We start from the raw sequence: 19,208 nt of genomic DNA, 5'->3' as shown, positions 1-19,208 counted from the left end.
CTTGGGCAGTGTCAGTGTTACAGGACAGTGATCTGCAGGAGATGTAAATAGAAGAATAGTGGCAAAGGTAAAGTGAACTGACAAATTGCATCAGAAAGTGACCTCAAGATTATATCGACTGTCCGGGTCGAAACAAACGCTCGCGCCATCACCACACATTTATAAAGTGTGTGAGGCTTGAATTTATTACTTTGAAACCCTTGTTTGTGCGATTGTACAAAATAAGTTGAAATGTTATCACTTATATATTTGATCACAGGTGACAAACTATAAACCTACCAGCCTCTTGTATAGATTCCCTTAGCATAAATCATAGTGGGGAAGTGATATCCCATGCTTTTCTGGAAGATATCCGATTTGGAAAGCAAAAGGGCACCTTTTCCGTTAGAAATAATTTATGATGTGGCTGTGATGCCAATTCAGTCATTTGTTCGAATCACAGAACACATTTGTTGGATGCTGGATCCACGTAGGCCTGAAGACGATAGTGCTAGGGTGGCTTAAGTCGTCTTGGCCTGACTATAGCCATGTGCAGATCTCTGGCACCTTCTGTGGTGAGTTCTTTAGGGCTCATCACTGGCGTCCATCACAATTGACCTCTGACAAGTGGCCTTTGAGTTACAGTACAGCAGAATCTATATAGCGCAGGTGATGTGTGTGTGTGGGAGGGAGAGGGATCAATACATTTTTGTAGCCTTGTGTAAATAAAAGTTAGTATAGATCATAGAAACCACCATTTAATAACACTTCTTATCCAGCTAGATCAGTGCTGTCTGACCAGCCTTGTCGGCTGATGGGAGATATTTTGTTGGGATAGGTGTGCTACTTCCATTACAATTGATTTGATACATTCATGAGTTCACTGCAGTGCTTAATTTGTAAATAAAAACTTGCTGGTGCCCAAAGCTCTCCTTTTAAACACTCGGCTGCTGCAATTAAATGTGCGAACACGGAATGCTGAGGCAGCATAATGCTAAAGCCACCTCGGGCCTCTTGATTTACAGACACTCTCTCTCCCTTCAGCTCACTTTTGCAGCTTTCTCCCTTTGTGACACTTTTTCGTTTTTGCTCTTCCTCCGTCTTTCCTAATGTGTCTCTTGCTCGCAGTAAATGCTTGAGGCAGAAAAAATAAGTGCCGGCCTCCGCACCTGAAACAACAAGCACAAATTAAGCACGGGTTCACTGCTGTTTAGGGTTGTTGACCGAGGCGTCAGTACAACAGATGGAGACCTGCTGAATCCTCCAAACCTGTGCTGCTGGTCAGTAGCCTGCAGTCACCAGAGTTTCACCCCATGCTCTGTGCCCTGCACCCCGTCACTTACCCAGACTCCGGAACAGCCTTCCAGCAGCTGATCTGAAAACCGATGGCAATTCAGGGGGCAAGACGAGAGTCTACGCCCTCCCAAACTCAGGCAGTGGAATCTGCACTGGTGGAGGCTCAGGTCTACCCCCGAATCCGCTTTCCAGGTGAGCCAGGTCTAGGGGAAGGGTAGCACAAGTGCTCTCTCCCCCTGCCCGTGCCACTCCTCCACCATCACACCACACAACTGGTTTGTGTAGATCTCCAACCAATTGGAGAAAAAGCTGAACTGGAGAGTTGTTGAGGCGTAGTTGGCAGGCGACAGCACTATCGGCACCTGGGTGGCTCTGAACAGTTATCAGTCCCTGGCATGTATGTTCAGTGCTTTGGGATATGTGTATGGGGCTTTGGTAGGTCTGTGGAGATTCGGCTTATCTGAGCTCATGCCTGGCCGGCTGTTTATCTTATTGGAAACACGAGATGTTGCATATATTGATATATATTTATTTCCATCATATGTTTAGAGTCCAGATGACGATGATGAAGACGAAGCCGGGCAGAAGGAACGGAAGAAGGCTAATGAAGTCACACAACTGAACACAACACAAAATGAATCTTTTTATACAGACCCCAGTGAATCCTATCTACAGCAGGTAAAGGTGCAGAATCGTGGTATAAATTAGGTATGCTCAAAGCGTTCTTTTTCTGAGGGTTTTAAATTACACAAATTGTGTACTGGAATATGATTATCCGACAGCCCCTCTATGTAAGAGTTGCCATGTCTACCTTGTGCGCCTATTTCACTGCCAGCCGAGACTGCGTACCCTTGGGATCCGTCGGTCTATACTTTCATTTGTACACTGATTTCCTGCACCCTAAGTAGCTAGCCAGTGTCTGTCGCAGGTCTTCTTGCATTTTACTGTTTCTAGTCTACCTCACCGAGCCTCCTGTTAAGATTTTTACATATAAACCCGTGCCTTTGTCTTGATGGGATTTATGATGTAGATGCCTGCCATCTGGCAATGCTTATTTCTTCACATTGTTGCAAAAATAAAATTGTCTGTTTTTATTTAGCGAATTTTGTGGGATATGTGCACGGAAGATACTGAAAACCCGAAACAAATAGATGTACTGAGAAAACAATTTGCAGCCTTCAAAACTGAAACAGTTGCATGCTGTCTAGACTAGTTCTGTACGCGGTTTGCTCTTGTGCTTTACAGAGAATCCTGTTGGAGGAGCAGTCTAAAACAGCAACATATACGGCATAAATGTTAGTTTCATATAAATATCACATACATGTTGGCTACTGGAGTTAACTTTGGTGATTTGAGCATTTGCATTTACGAGGTAGATAGTTAAGAAGTTAGGACCAAGCTTCTATAGAAAGAGCGTTTTTTTTTGTGCTGATAACTTTTGGTGCCAGTTAACGAATCTTGACAAACCTTTCCAAGAAAATATAACGCTCACTTGAGCTGCTGTCTGGAAAGGTTCGGGGTGATCCATCCAAGGGGCACTGAGAAAAAAAGGGGGTCCCAAATTCATTTTTCCATAGGGATTTTGAACAGAGATAGCGCCAAAACTACTGGACGGAATTACGCCAAATTTGTCAGAAAGGTATGTCCTGGTCCAGAAAGCAACCTTTTTTGTTTTGATGTAAATCCGTTCTGTAGTTTTAGAGAAATTAAAGAAAATCCAGATTTGTATATATATATAGGGGCATGAAGGATTCGCTGAGATCTGATTGGCTGACAACACCACCCCATGCCCCCTCCACTGGGGCATTTTCTTTATTGCGAATTTGAATGGGTCACCCTAGTCATGCACTGCTAATGACCCCACAAATTAAGGCACTTATGACAGCTTTGATAACATTATTGGAAATATCAATGTAATATTTGCAGTAACATTTTTGACAAAAAACTGCATAGCGAGGGCACAAGTTATAGTTAACTTACAGCACAAGTAATAGTTACTTGAGGTAACTCTAACTATAGTTGGTGAATTTCTATGGTTTTGTACGTTTAAAATGTAAGCCTAACTATAACGACCCTGTACCCTTTGGTTTTTTTCAAGTGAATTTCTATGTTTTTTAAAATTCTATTTCCTAACTATAACATCCCTGGAACCTTTGGGTTTTTTTAGTGAAAAAATAAAGAAATATGTAATATATATCTTGCACACTTTTGTTAATTTTGTTTGCTTCTCCATATAGCCTCTTAAACCTCTGTGGCATTGAAGTGTTCATCTGGACCACTTGTATTTGGTGTAGCAAAATATAGTCTTCTCCGATTCTGACCGTTTTTTGTCAATCCAAGCTGTTCATTACTGGTGCCCTGGGTTTTAAAACTGAGCACCAAGTACAACCCCTTAGCACTTGACACTCAGGGTAACAATTTTGTGCAGTTCAGGACTTACTCAGGGAGGTGATGTTGGATTAGAGAGTCAAAACTCAAGAAGCCAAATTAACTGGTATTGCTAATTGAATGAACAGCCAGTGATTAGACTTGTAAAAAGAAGTACTTAATACACACACACACACACACACACACACACACACAATGTGATACTATACTTAAATGTTTCAGAGAATAAAATATGAAAAGGGCAGTATATTTAATTTTTAGCTATTACTGCCTGGAATTCGTTTAATCTATCCTGTTTCACAATCTTGTATGATAATTTGTGCCACTCCCTCCTCTTAACTACAGAATCCTTGTGGTAGTTCGGATAGAGGTTGGTGTGTCCTAGAAGTGATCATTTGCCTCAAGGGCCTATTTTAATTATTGCACTTGCCCTGAAAGAGACAGTTCTGCCCCCTGCTCTTGTTTGGGTTTTCCTGAAGTGCACAGTACCTTTATCATGGTCAGGTCCATGCTGTGACCACGTAGGTCAGGTGTCCTAGTCACACTGCTCAGTGTGTATGTGGCACATTGCCCCAGCATCTACTGAGCAGGGTTTTCCCCCCGGCCCAAAAGGCTGCTGGACAGGTAACATTAATGGCACTCGCATGGCAAGTGAGCAGATGCAGTGTCATCATTAGTCACCGACGCTGTTAACAGGCCTTTAGGGGTTCATGCATTGGTAAACCTTGTGTTTTAAAGTTCTTCCTCAGGCCCAGACAGAACCCCACTCCAGAACAGCTAGGAGCCCAGTCATGGTGAGTACTGAGTCTCTGGTGTTGGCTTTCCTGATTCTGTGGCATTCCTCTGGCACTTCAGCTTGCTTCAGATATGGATCATGGATGCAGTGTGACTTCTTTCAGAGCCTCACATCTTTGCATTGATTGTTGGTTGCAGGAGCTCTTGGGCAGAATAGAGCCGTCAGTCATGGATCGAAGATGGTGATCTGTGTTCTTCCCATGCTTTGTAACTTTGCGACATTTGTTAGGTCAAGCATACAAGTGCTTTGACGTGTTGTAAGTATTGTGGGCTTTTAACCATGCCCACCTCACGGCCATCACTTTCAATCATTCGTGGGCTTGCCTTTCAAAAATCCTGTAATGTTGTTATTAAATGCTTTGTTTGTCCTGCCTTGGGCCAATTTTGTTACTGCCTGCAGACTGACCCTGTTACATGGATAATTGCACGATTGCCGATATACTTCAGCATGGGTGAACTATTTTTCTTTTGTCGCTCTCTTTCGTGCTCCATGGAAGTCGTGGCCCTCACAGCACAAACTCCATTGGCAGTATTGGAGTGCTGGTCACATTGTTCACACTTACCTAATCAGAGCAATTTCTTGTGGCTTTCCCCTTCAAGCTCCATAGCTTTACAAAAAACACTTCTAATTCATAAATGCTTTACTTAAAAACACAGCAGTCAGCAGCACCGCTCTCACAGCACAGTGGGAGAGCCGATACTACAATATTCACTGCAGTCGCCCCATAATGCTTTGCAAGCATTTTTGTTTTCAAAACACGTTTGCCCATAACTCAGCTTGTGGTGGTCCTAGGACAATGTGACCACCACCAAAACGTTCAGCAGGTCACACACTTTCTGTTTAGGCCATCTCTGGGTCCCCACACTAGATTAGTGAGGGCCCTAAAATATTAACCCCTCCCTCCATTCAGTATCTTTTTAATCTCTCTCATGGTTGGAACCTTTGTTTTAATAGCTTAGTGTAGTTTGTGTTTAAGGGTCTTGTTTGTAGTTGCAGTAGGCCTTTTAGCCCTGAAAATGTGTAATGCACTACATCCTTTAGGTGATAAATATATGGTTACACTGTAATACTTTAAGTTACTTTCTTTTCATGTGGTTATGCCCACTAGGGACTAACAATGTGACAGCATGACCATGTTTCTTACAAATGCTGTTTTCATTGTGGTGTTATCTAGGGTCTATTCTGAGCATTACAGCCCAATGCCAAACATTTATTTCTGATAAAGATCTTTATTGGGTTTATATGATAATTATATAAGTTTTATTAATCTCTCCTTATTGCAATTATGACCATGATGCAGGCCAACTTAACGTCCTTATTACACTATGACTGAACATTCTTGATATGTTTGGCTGACCCTTCTAGTTTATTTCTCTTGTTACTCCTCCGTGGCTATCCTGTTTTGGGACTTTTTAGCCAGCCAGCAACTCTGATGGTGGGGTGGTGAAAGTGGTACTCCATTGGCATTAGCACAGCATATTTAAATTAGGATGGTAAATGGCAACATTTTCATTTTTGGCTGCAGATGAAGGACGAAGGTCAATGTGAGTGCTTTAGTTATATGCAGGGCCACTGGAATTATGTGGCAGGAAAGACCAGTTATAAATTTACAACGCCAGTAGCTCGAACTCCAGCAAATGCGAGAACCATTGCATTGCAAATGCTTGTTTTTTGCTGTAGCTTTCAGGCAAGCTCAGGTTCACAGAAAACCTCCCTCAATACGGTACACAGTGTGGTCAAACGGAGGAGGTCCTCACCCACTCAGAGCTGTGCAGGTTCTTCCCAGTGCCCAGCAGATACCTCCTACAATAGCTCTTTTTTCCGAACATCACCTTCCTCATCAAGGACATTTCCACTGTCATTCCCAAGCATTTGGTCAACTTTATCTCTTGATGCCAAATCAGGTAGTACCTCCTGGTGGGTCAATGCAAATTCAACAGGTTTCAGATACCAAACCTGGCAAGGAGGGTTGGTGGAATATTCCTTAATCCTAGAACACATAGTGGAGACCCTTGACTCCAGTAGAGAAATTTTGGTTGACTGGATTGACCTTTCTGTCCCATTCCTACACCAAAGTTGCTAACAGCAGTTGTCTATTCTTGTACTGCAGTTCAGCAACTGGTCTTGAACAGTTCTGCTCTCTTGCTTATTCCATTGCAGAACAAATAAAGGGTAGAGCCTGTATCACCCCCTAGAGCCCAAGCTACACTAAATAGTATGAAAAGAAGAAAGAGCTCCAGCAGAATAAAACAATTTATACCAAAAAAGCATATTAGTTATCGGAAAAGGACATATCTGTTACTTAATTCTTTTTTGCATACAACAATAGATGTATATAATAAACAGGGCATCATTGTTATGTAGAAAGGGGCAACTGCCATATGCATAGCCAAAGAATTTTTTTTTTTTTTTTTTTTTTTTTTTTTTTTACTTTTGTCTTGGATTTAGGCAAATAAATACTAAATCAAATACATAAAAATTTGAGTGCAATCAAAAGCGATTTCAAATTAGCATGTCATACAAACATGTGCAATGAGTGTCCAGCTCAATCCTTGCTAGATATAGAGTATACAACAAAAGACGGTTGAGTCTTTTATTTGGTATTCGGTACCATCATCAGGTAAGACTCCTAAAATGAGGAATTGCAAGGCCAGAACACATAAACCATCTACTCCAGGAGTTTGCCCCACTAGAACGACAAAACAAATTTACAACTCTACAGTAGACCATTGCTCCAACTTTTCAGAGAGAGTTGACAAATTACTCTAAGAGCTGGTCCTACTTTTAGGTGTCTTACCTTTAAATTTCTAAAGCAGTAGTATTACACTCCAGTGTTTCTCAAGGTTCTTGTCTTGGTCACTGACTCTGGTTGTTCAGGTCTTGCACGAGGGCAGGTTTACATACCTTGCCTCGTCCTGCCTCGAAAGGAGTCCTACTGGGAAGAGATTTACACAACACAAATTAAAGGCCTCTCCCTTGGTGGTGTTACTGGGATAATTAGAGGAGATCTCATCATCAGTGAGATGCATCAAGAGACAAGTGGCAATATGTTGCGAAAAGGACTTTAATCCCAGGAAAGCAGGCTGAGTCGAAAACCTTATGTTTTTTGCAGCGCTATTTCCTATCCACATGCATCACAGGTTCTGGCAATATTTAGACCCAAATATGTGTGCTCCCCTGAGATGGTAGTTCCAGAACAACACTCCCTGGACAACACTCCCTGACCATTTGATTCTTGCTCTCTAGTGAAAGCAACACAGTTCGTTGTCTAGATAGAGATTGTGCCTCATACTACTAGAAGTGTAATATCTGATTGAATGTTGTATTGTATTCAAACACAGTTTGAACTGTTCACTACAGAATTTATACTTCACAAACACGTGTTTATACCTCAATGAATGTCCCTGATGAAAAGGCTTAAAGTTAAAAAAAAAAAAAAAAAAAAAAAAAGGGCTGGGGTATTCCTCATTGGCATCACCATATTTTGTTGTCTAGCTTCATATTACTACTGTTAGAAAAGATTGTTTAGTTTTGTATTGCAGCCTCCCACTAAAACTCTTCTAAATTAACTCACACCATCTTCCTAGCCTTGAGTGATCCTCGGAAATGGTAACAAAGGAGCTTGTGACTAATCAGTGTATTATTTGCTCAAATGGTAATTTTTAATACACCTTATTTTAGTCCAAGCAATGTCATACACTAAATGCTAGTAGTATATACAAGGACTTTCACTTTATTTCTCTTAAGAGTATGATTAACCCAGAGATAAAAACTCCTGGTGGTGGTTTCCAGTTAGGGCTCTTTGCTTCTGGCAATTAAGAAGTAATTCATTCCACCTTAAAAAGCAGGGCATGTTTCTGGGTTTCATGGACAACATAAGTCTTGTGTTTTTTGATAAAGCAATATCAATTCTCATCCTTAGATTAACTATTGAATTCAGATGTCTAAAAAAGGGCAGCTTGTGGGGTGTTTGCAATTCTTATCTTTTCATTCATTCATTAATTATATTAAATGGTAAGCACACATCCCATATCAATGTACTGGGAGAGGAGGTGCCAGCATATCTGTCAACTTCCCTCTGATTTGCGGGGTTAAGTAACTCCTTCTTTGTTCTGTTGAATGTGTTTCCTTCTGAAGCAGTTTACTTCCTTCTAGTACATTCCGAAAGGGTGTGCAAGAAGTTTCCCACCATCCCACCTCGGACACAAAGAACATTGACAGCAGTTTTAATCTTAGCTAATCATGTTCCTATATAACATACCCTTCAGAAGATCCACAACTGTATTTGTCTGAACCTCATACAGATAGCCACTACATTTTGGCCTCATTCCTAGCTTCAGGGAACATACACTGGGCATTATTGAGCAATGTTGTATAAAGGTCTGAAGCAGCTTTCTTCAAAAGTAGCTCCTCTAATACTTTGCATTCTAGTAGGGTAGCATCTGGCATGTAGTTCAGTATGCCAGGGTGTTTGCATGTTTCATGGATTCATTAAAAATGTAAAGATTGTTAGGAATTTTCTAAGAATATCTCTTCTCTGAAGTATTCAAAGGACTTCAGACCACCTTCTCACAACACATGACCAGTTTCAGAAATTTCAATTAGATTCGAGCTACAAAATACCTTGAGCTCACTCAGCAAAGCCACATCTCAGATTGGAGTTTCTTTAGTCAATTTCCACTACCCTCCAGTAACAGCTGTAGCGGTTTCCAGGTTAGTATCACCATTCTGATTGGCGCCAGGCTTCTCCCACCATCAATTGTTTGAAGTAGAATTCCTTAAAGAAAAAATCATGCAGATGCGAGACAGAGTAAATGCCCACAGTCTAAGTTTTCTGCTCCAAGGAACAGGGTTCCAAGGTTTTCCAACTCCAGTAGACTTGGTATTGATTAAATATTTGGTGAACACCTTTCATTGAAGCACAAATCTCTGCACTTGAATGTGCCTTATTCCTTAGTTCTGGAGTGCTGAGGAAAACCTTCTTAAGTCTGATCCATCATGACTGTCAACTGAGCTCATTCTTAGAATGTAGGTGTCCCCGCATTTATAAGGAGGCATCAGCAAATGTAACCCTTGACCATCATTTCATCCAGTGTAAAAAAACATTTTCAACCGACCTTCAAAGACCAACTCTGGAATGCAGAGGCCAGGGAGTTGGGAAGGGATGGGAAGCTGGGCTGTGAAGGAGGGCGAGATTAGTGGTGCTCTAGTAAGAAAAGAAAGGTGAGTTGGGGCTGACGAGGAAAAGAGTGAGGTAAAGCAGGGAGTGTTCATCAAAAGCTGCAGGAATTAAAAAGCTGGCATGAAGGAGCATGACGAGTAGGCTGGAAGGAAAGGATGAACTGGATGAGGGAAAGGGATGCAGAAAGGCAAAAGGCAGATTTGCAGCTACACTGCTGGGTGCGAAGGAGGTAACGAAGATGCAGGGGTGAAGGAGAGAGCAGAGCAGTGGTTACACCACTGGATAACACACAGGTGTGTTTGTAATGCTCGCATTCAACAGCATCAGATTTCTTGACACTGCCGGGCAATCTTCAAACATATGTATATCAAGTGGGAACTCGCACTTGACTCACAGGATGCAAACTTGGCCAACTTACGGGGGAGGCCATTAAACCCTGTGGAGAGTGAAAAATTGAAAATTCTTTATGCAACTACAAAATTTGCTACATTAAAGAAAAATAAAGATACTTGCCATAGGTCTTCCGTCTCCATCTTTGGCAAGTCCTCTCCCCATATTTGATCTGGTTTTAGGTGACAGGTATCCTTAGCCTCCAATACCACCTAATACCATAATGCCACCTCTTTCGTTACTTCCTCTAGGCCTCTTATCCAATCCTCATATTTTTCACTCCCTTCCTAGGCTATATTTGTGAGGCCCACTAAGACCAAATCTGGAGATATTTAAACCTCAAGAGTTTTCCATTCGTTCTTGATGGCATTGTCGCCCAGACCATTAGGTCCGAATCCTCTTTAAAGCCCCCCAGTAGTTGAATCCTACCTGTCTCAAAGTCCAATCAAGTGAAAGTTTCAAACAGTCCGTTATGCTGAGCGAATCCCAAATTGGTGCAAGAACTGAGTAATAGGGGATTTTGAAAACCTTTCTTAAATTAATCCACACTTTTTACGCTGCCACAAGGATCTTCATCTCACTTTTTAAAAGTAGTTTGGGTTCCCAAACGTATATAAAAAATGCTTTTGACTTAAATTGCTCTACATTTCTGCACGTAGTCTACCTGTTGGTGGGTCATCCTCTTCCATTACTAACGTTAAACAGTTTTTTAACTGGAATGCATAGAAATATGTCTGAAAGTCAGGGAAGGCCCTCCCTCTGTTAATTTCCTTCTCAGTTTTTTCCATGTCAACCTTGTATGTGCAGATGAAACTATTCACTTTATCTTGTATTCTGTCTGTCAGTGCTGGGAAACATTAGGCGAACAGTATTAAACAGGAAATTCTGTTTCCGGAGGACCATCATTTTGACTAAATTGACACTTCCGTAAATCGTTAACTGTAGGTTATCCCATTTCTTTAATAATTTTTCCACCTCAACACTGATTTTCTAGAAGTTCTTCCTGGGAAGATCTCCTGAGTCATGTGTTATACAAATACTCAAGTATCTCATTTGATCTTTCCTCACTTTTCCAAGACATTACCTCTGTCTTATCTTTATTGATCACATACTCTGAGAATTTCCCAAAGCTTTGGGCATGCTCTTCCAGCTTAGGAATTAAGTAGCTCAGATTGCTTATGTGTAACAAAAGATCATTGGCATATAAAACCAATCTTACTACCAACCCAAAAGCCTCAAAGGGAGCAATAGTATTATCTGCTCTGATCTACTGAGCAGACTGCTCTATATAAAGGTCAGATAATACCAAGAAGAAGGGGGCAACCCTGCGTAGTCCCACTAGTGATAGAGATAGGCACTGATAATGTTCCTTTAAGTAAAACCCTTGCCAAAAATGCCTTATATAGGACTTTTAGAGTAGTGATAAAGTTCCCATTAAATCCGAACTTCCCACAGGTATGCCCAATTAACCCAGTCAAAAGCTTTGGCAGAATCGAGGGCTACTATTCTCAAAGGGCAATCAAATGCCTCTGCTATGTATATTACCCCAATTAGCAGATATGTTAACTCATTCAATTGTCATCCTTGGGTGAAGCCTCTTTGATTAGGATGAATAATGGTGGGCACAATGTCTGCCACTCTCCTTGCTATTATACCAGTGAAGATTTTGTAGTTGCAGTTTAAGCGCAAGATTGGTCTGTAGGACTCTGGCCTTTTTGGATCTTTACTTAGTTTCAAGATTATCACAATAGTGGCTTATTCCATAAAGGTTGTATCACCATACCACCATTGGCTACTGCATACCACTGATATATATTTAGTTGAACTAGGCTTTTAATTGAGAAATCAGAGGTCCCAATGCCTTTTTATAAGGTTCTCCCCGCAGGTGATCAGGCCCTGCCACTTTGCCATTTTTTTAAAGCTGCTATTTGCCTGCTGATTTCCTCCTCTAAAATTTCAGAACCCAGAGCCTTAGCCTGTTCCCTGCTTAGCATGGTTAGTTGCCTTTCTTGCAGCCAGTTTTCAATCACACCTATTTCTGGATTGATATATTCCAAATACAGCGCTCTAAAATACTTCACCATCTCATGCTCGATTGCCTGGGTAGATGTTAAAACGTGCCCTGTTTCTGCTTCTATTAAAGTATCTATAAAGTTCCTCGACATACCTCTTGGTCTTCCAGGCTAGCAGATGCCTGTTATTTCCCCATATTCAAAATATTGCACGTTGCTCACTCTTCATCTATCTCGCTCCCTCTTTACCAGCCTTGCTTGGTACTTAGCTTGCATACCCTCTACTGTGCTCGTAGAGTAGCCAGATTAACAGGGTCTATTACTGAACCAGCCTGGATTTCCCTTTTCTTTAGTTTTTTGCTTAATATATTTTCCACTTGTTGCTCCTCTTGCCTGCAAGACTCTGCCCTCATACAACATTTTACTTATAATACCTCTGATATAGGCCTTATATGCATCCCCGACGATGGAACATCTGGCTGACTCCTGTTGAAGTTAAAAAAAAAGAATAAAAAAAACTGTTTTTCTCAGTCAGTTCTTGACAGATCTCATCCTCAAGCAGTAGAGTCCTACTTAAATTCATTGTCTCCTAAGGATATAGGACGTAACAGAGAACCAGAGATGAATGATCCGAGATTAAGGATGGGAGATGGGTAGCTAACTACATCAAATCTTTGATTTTCCCATCTATAAGAAATAATCAGTTCGGGAGTGATACCCATAGTTTTTACTGTAGAAGGTATAACCTTCCTGCACTCCAACTGTTTTCTGCAAGATAGTCACTAAGTTTAAATCCTTCATCATATCCTTCAACTTCCAGATCATGTTAGGAGATTTAAAATATTTTGATTTCGAGGTCCTGACTTTATCCATTGCCACCATAAGGACCCCCCAACTAATATAGGGGCCTCTAGCTCCTATAGGCTGCTTTCACATAGGTTTGTTTTTCCTTGACTCCCTCCTCTTTTGGTTGGATGAATATTTTTTAAGCTGGCCCTTCATTTGTTCTGATGAATTATATGATTTGATGATGTGAACCCCAAACTTAAGAGGACCCGATCGCTAGATTGGACCAGTAGCCCTCAAGGAAAATTGTGACTTCTGACCAGTTATTGGTGCAGTCTGCTTTAGAATGAACAATTTCCCACAACTTCTACAAAGCTTTCTTTGGAGGAGATAGCCCAAAGCAGCTGCTGCAAAGTGGTCTTTAAGCCATACTAGTTATGATCAGTGCTTCTGGTCAAATATGCGTTTAAGTGCACCATTTCTCACAATGTTTGCCACAAATTACTCTGTACAGTGCGCTTCAAACTAAGATCTGACCTATGTTAATGCCAAGTGTGCTTTAGAATGCCAAATTGTCCGGGATTTCAAAATAAAATACTGGGTAAACCTCCCTTTTTTGTTCCCACTAAAATGTAAATGTGTGAAGGCAAATAGATCACCCTCTTTTTGGTCTTGTAAAATTGACCGGGATGTGTCTGGCTGCCATTGCAGACTGGTTGGATCGGAACAAGACTTTGAGAACATACTCTGGCTAAGCACTAGGGTTTTCGCTCTCTTATACTCGCTCACATCCCCCTACCTCTAAAAAAAAAAAAAATACGAGTTATTCAGAATGCTGCTGCTGGGTTGGTATCTCTTAATTCAAAATTCATCTGTACCACCATTCTTTTGAGGAAACCTAATTGGCTGCCATCAGAATCCAGAATTATGATGGAGACCATGTATCATACATCCTGCACGCTTCATGGCTCCGCCTGTTTCTGGCGGGAAATCATTCCTTGCCATCCACCAATGACACCACGTGGAACAAACTCCATTTTATTCTGTTCTGGCTCCAAAGCAGTGGAATTCTCGGCCATGTCATTTGAGAGATTTTACTGATTTGTTGCTGTTGAAGAAAAAGCTCAGCTCTGGGGCAGTTGGAGAGAGTGTTTTCCACGAATAAGAGCAAATACTTGTAATCTTCTGCAGTTAATGTGGTGGGCTAGATATGCTTTCTGTACAAGGTTCACAACGTCGTCTGAGGTGTAGTTAAATGCTTTGTTTATAGTGGCACAAAAGCACTAAGCCAAGTTGAGGTTTTAAATTAGCTGATGAAGACAAAATGATAACAAAAAAAGGCGAGTGTACAGCAGAAATTAATTGGATTACATTAAAATATCAGATTTACGAGTCCCGTGTTTTCAGCAGTTCATTGACATGTTTGTAGACTTATTAGCTCTAAATTTAGTAAGTCTCACAATGATTCCTTATCAAATTATTATAATTGTATGCCTTCTTTTCTAAGAAACCTGCTGTTGGGTCAGTCATTTCATTAGCTGCTGTGATACAAACAGATTTTCTTCCTACAGCACTGGATACTCCTATTTTTTTAACGCCTCGTTAAGACCCATATTCACATGTCTATGAAGGTACCCATGTCCTTGCACCAACATTTATTTTTCCACTACTGTAAAAGCTACGCTTTGTACAACAACTTCATAATCGAATTTGCCTGGGCCCATTGTAGCCTTTGAAAAACGGGGCCTGTGTGCACCTGGTTGCATGCCAGAAATGTTCCGCATATCTTAGGTGACCGCAGTTACACGGGCTTCCCACCAGTGTACAATCGAAATCCAAAAGCAAATTCCAAGCCTTTTCTTGTCCTTGGAACGTGCATTCCTCTTTTTGTTTCTTTTTTTCATGAATAAAAAGAGATCGCTCGATAGGTCTGTAAAGAGATCCGTTGGATTCTGTTACTAAGATATTGTTGAGCATTTAATTGATTTTCCGGTAAACTCAAACACACTAGTTCCACTTGAGCGAAGCATATTGGGGGTACTGTACAACAGCTTCGCGTAGAAAGCCAATGAACATTTGTGATTTGCAAATGCAGTGATTGTTGTTAACAAAATCATGTGTAAATGGGTCTCTTAAATCCCTAATTGACATGCTGTCGCTGAGAGTTGCACAGTATACAGGAAGTAATAAAAGGCACCTTGGCACCAACTTTTAGCTTTATTAAACCCATCTGATAGCGATGTTTGAAAGAATGAACAATAATCAACATTAAAGTCGTATACATTTCTGCATGTCCACTAGCATGGACGCCAATTCACCAAAATGCCAGGGAAAGTGACATCACACGCAGTTTCATCTTTACTTTCACTCACACACACATATGCACATACACACACACACACATTCACTCATAGACACACTTTAACATAAGCTCACTCTCACCCGCAAGCATACATACAACATACACTTAAATGTGTTTTTTACTCACCTCATCTACCAATGAGGGTCACATTCCAGCTAACTGTACTTCATTTTTTTAATTACACTAATAGTAAATAACATTGTTATTCACTAATGTAATAAAAAACGGATTGAAAACATGTAAGTGGAGCCCCAAGCAACGTCCGTTAGGACGAGCTGCCCCTGTGTTCTTGGCACTCATTTTTCCACCTCTGAGGCCGGGGGTCGCAAAGGGCAAGTTGGGGGTCCCCTAAATGACGTCCATGAGCACTAGATGTAATTTCCAGAAGAACACAACTTGCGCATCTGGTTATTGTTGATGTGGCTGTGTCAGATTCTTTACCATGCCGTTTCCAAGCAGTTTTGTGATTTTTATGGGCTCACCACATCCCCGCACAAATTCCTTCAACTGTAACTTACATATATCATCTGAACAGTTTAATGTTATTGCTGTAATTCTTGAAAAATGTTTTTGCCCCATTCCCCTCGCCCCCCCCCAGCTCTCCACTCCCCTAAATATGTAGCCCGTTAGGCTACACAGCATACTTGCAGACGCAAGGCAGTGGTGGTGGGGACTCTTGATAGGGTTGGATGGTCGATCTAGGGCAGTAACATGCTTTAAGAACCAGGGGTTGAGCATAGCATCAGAATTAGACTAGCCTCAACTGGATTAAAAGAATGTCTTGAGTAACTCAATCTACATGCTTTTTCTTATCGCCTATTGTGATGTAAGGCTTTTTTCTCTTCAGAAAAGTTGTGGCGCACATCATAAGACTTTAATAAATCAATCATTGAATATATAATGATGAAACACTACACCTTAGCATTAGAGTCTGAGGGTGCCTGCCTTCCTTTCACTTGCACAGTACTCCTTGCGCCTCAGTGGGAGGATCAAGAGAGACTGTGAATTGGTTCTCCTTCTCTACTTAATTGATCCTGGCTCTGATCTGTGACCTTGATGGCCTTGAGTAGATTGCAGGTTCTTCCTGGCCTTTTCTCTTGCTTTTGCTTCTCTTGTCCGCACGATTTTCTGGGTAAAATTAGTTTCCCTTCATGCTGGAGATTACTGCTTGTGTCTCTCAGGTTCTTTGTAGCCTTGTTCAAGACAGGCTTAAGAAATCTTGATTTATGCGAGATGGTCACACAGTCTTACTTTCATTTACCTAACTAAATAGTGGATAAACAAAGAGATGCTACTGGATTGGTGTGTGTAAATGCTACATGCAGATGCCTTGAAGACCGTGGCATGCAATTTGGTATGAAAAACCTGTACTTGATACTAACCAGCTGGCTAGGTATTTTTGATATAGAAGCTCCACTTACCATGCTGGAGGTGTTGCATAATAACGGGCTTTTGCCTTATTTGTGTCTTATCTCCGATTTTATGATCATTGTATTTACAGTCTTTTACATGTATTTCGATATTAAATGATATTTTATTTTGCCACCAGGTAATGAAGTATGTTGTTAGTCTTGTAACCGCAGGAGGAGACTATGAAAATACTGTAGGCTTAGCCAGCCTTCACAGTATGAGTGATACTGAATGATTCTTATTAGGAAACTAATTGCAGCATGCAGAATGGCCTTCAGAAAATCAACATTAGGTTTTTACATGGCTACGTAGGAGAGAACACGGATTCTAGGGGTCTCATCCGTTGAGGTAGGGCTTTATTTGTTCAAAGAAGTTAAGAAGATACCTGGATGGTGAGGGATATGAATTTTGAAGGAGAGGTCAATTTGTAGCCAAATGGTGTAGCATTTTCCAAGTGCAAGGTTCCAAATACATCCAGAATAATATTGGTGTGCCAACATTGAATTTGGGTGTGTCTTGAGTTGTATAGGAGGATAGTAACTATTTTTGTCGAATTAAGCTTGAGGCAGACACTGGGCATGTTATGTAGAGTAGACAAATACATTGTTTTAGACAGGGGATATCTGTGGCAAAGGAAGCTGAGCTATAGTTGGATGCCATGAGCGTGTGAGAGGGTACTTCTACTCCATCATTGGTGAAAAGATTAAACTTTGGGTACTCCAGATTTCATTTTAAGGTTCACAAATCTGGAAGTGCCCACCTGGATACATTGATGATCCGAAGTAAGCAAACCATTAAATCCCAATAGTACTGTATTTCATGGCTGTTTAGAAGATGTTTGTCAAGTATGTCTAAGGCAGATGAGAAATCTTTAAAATCACCAGGAGACCTCTACAATTTTGTCTGCTGTTTCTCTGCTGCATGGAGGGTTAAATGATACCAAGTTATAATGTCATTCATTTGTCTTGCTGTTGCGAGCCACAACATCATCTGTAGTTTGTGACTTTGCCAGGGTTCAGGTTATCCTTCTATGGGAGAACTGCTTCCTCTTTTGACAAAGAGAAACTTGATTGCAAAAAATCATGAGATCACATTAATCTGCTGTAACCACAATCACCTTAGTGCAGCCAATTTCGACAGACTCTCTTTAGCCTGAATTAAGACTCCCTTACTAACACTAAGGCCCCCAGTCTGAATTTATTGGGTAGTGGAGGCCGCCTGCCAAACTCATGCCACCGGTAGACCGCCATTGCAGTCAGAACACCTCTGACCCTATTAGGAGTTCACCACAGGGCCAGCAGGCAGAAACAGAGTTTTCGTCGGCCGGCCCTGCAGTGAACAGGTCCTTAACATTGATACTGGCTCATAATCGAGCCGACGCCAATGTGGCGGTGCGGTGGGTGCAGCAGCACCTGTCTCGCTTTCCGGGGAGTGGACAGCTCGACGGGGCTGTCCATGGGGGCCCCTGCCAAGTGCAGGGGCCCCCGGCACTCCCTTTCCTCCAGCCTTTGCATGGCGGGGCTACCGCCGTGCAAAGACTGGCGGAAAGGGGACTCGTAATCCCCAGGGCAGCGCTGCCCTGGTGGATTGAGACCGCCAAGACTGCCAGGCTGGCGGCAACCTGGTGGTGTCTGTGGTCCGACCATGGTGGCTCTGCCACTGTCGTAATGTGGCGGTTGAACTGCCACTATGGCGTCGGCCCGACTGCCACTGCAGCCCCGGAATGAGGCCCTAAATGTCTAACTTTAAATTACTCACACATTCTAATGTGCTGCTTCTGGTTAAAACTGCACTGTTAGAACATGTTAATGCCATGGGATTATTTTGAATTAAGATATGACCAGTTCATAGTGTGATAATTACTTACACCTGTGCATACATTTATGAGGGGGTCATACCTACAAAGAAATTGGAGAAAATAACTTTGCGTGCAATTGAGAACCATCCCTCCCTGACAGTTGATGTCCATTTTTGGCCACCCTCACCAAATGATGTATTCTGTGTTATGAAAAAAGCAACAGTAGAAGATTCAAGGCTTGCTCTTCAAATACTACTTCTCCATGTGGAGGAAGGCAACCTGAGCTGTTTTGTTTTTTCAGTGCTACTCTTAAAAAAAATTATATGTCCAAGAGGATTGTCCATTTCTGTCTGCTAGGGGACGTCTGTCCTTTACCAAAGAATGCATGCCGTGATTTGCCAGCCCTGATGTTTTTGCTTATCTGAATCTGAAATTTGGCATCGTATAGGATTAGTCTGTGAACTTAGCCATTTTTAGGGTTGAGCCTGCGTTGCATGCACTCGCACATACGTATCGCAGCGAGACGCTTTAGTTATTAGAAAAGGGCTTGGAGCCCTGTCGACGTCACGTCAGTGTGTTTGATTGGTTCGTGGGCTTGCCTAGTAAAATCTGCTTGCTTTCATTAGTGGAAGGCATGCACACGTCATGCCTTTTCCGGTGGTTAGCCCTCCTCCAGCGCAGCGACCAAGTACAGAAAACATGCGAGGCTCGCTGTTTTCTGTCGGATCGTGGACTACTTTTTCTCTATTTTCCTAGCGCGATTTCGCTTGGCAGAAGTCGAGCGCTTACACAGTTAATTTCACTTGTTT

General features: G+C 41.7%; 1 protein-coding gene across 2 annotated transcripts in view; it reads left to right on the top strand.

Moving 5' to 3' along the window:
* The window catches only part of PAWR (pro-apoptotic WT1 regulator), a 209,559-nt gene that overhangs the window by 154,442 nt on the left and 35,909 nt on the right, over positions 1 to 19,208 (top strand). For both annotated transcript variants that reach the window (XM_069228776.1, XM_069228777.1), the window contains exon 3: positions 1,825 to 1,953. In XM_069228776.1, coding sequence (XP_069084877.1) covers positions 1,825 to 1,953 — 129 coding nt within the window. The remainder of the gene's footprint in view (positions 1 to 1,824; positions 1,954 to 19,208) is intronic.

This window comes from Pleurodeles waltl, chromosome 4_1 (genome assembly GCF_031143425.1).
Source record: "Pleurodeles waltl isolate 20211129_DDA chromosome 4_1, aPleWal1.hap1.20221129, whole genome shotgun sequence".
NCBI classification, from domain to species: Eukaryota; Metazoa; Chordata; class Amphibia; order Caudata; family Salamandridae; genus Pleurodeles; species Pleurodeles waltl.
The sequence above is the reverse complement of the archived record's forward strand: the minus strand, read 5'-3'. Positions and strand labels throughout refer to the sequence as shown.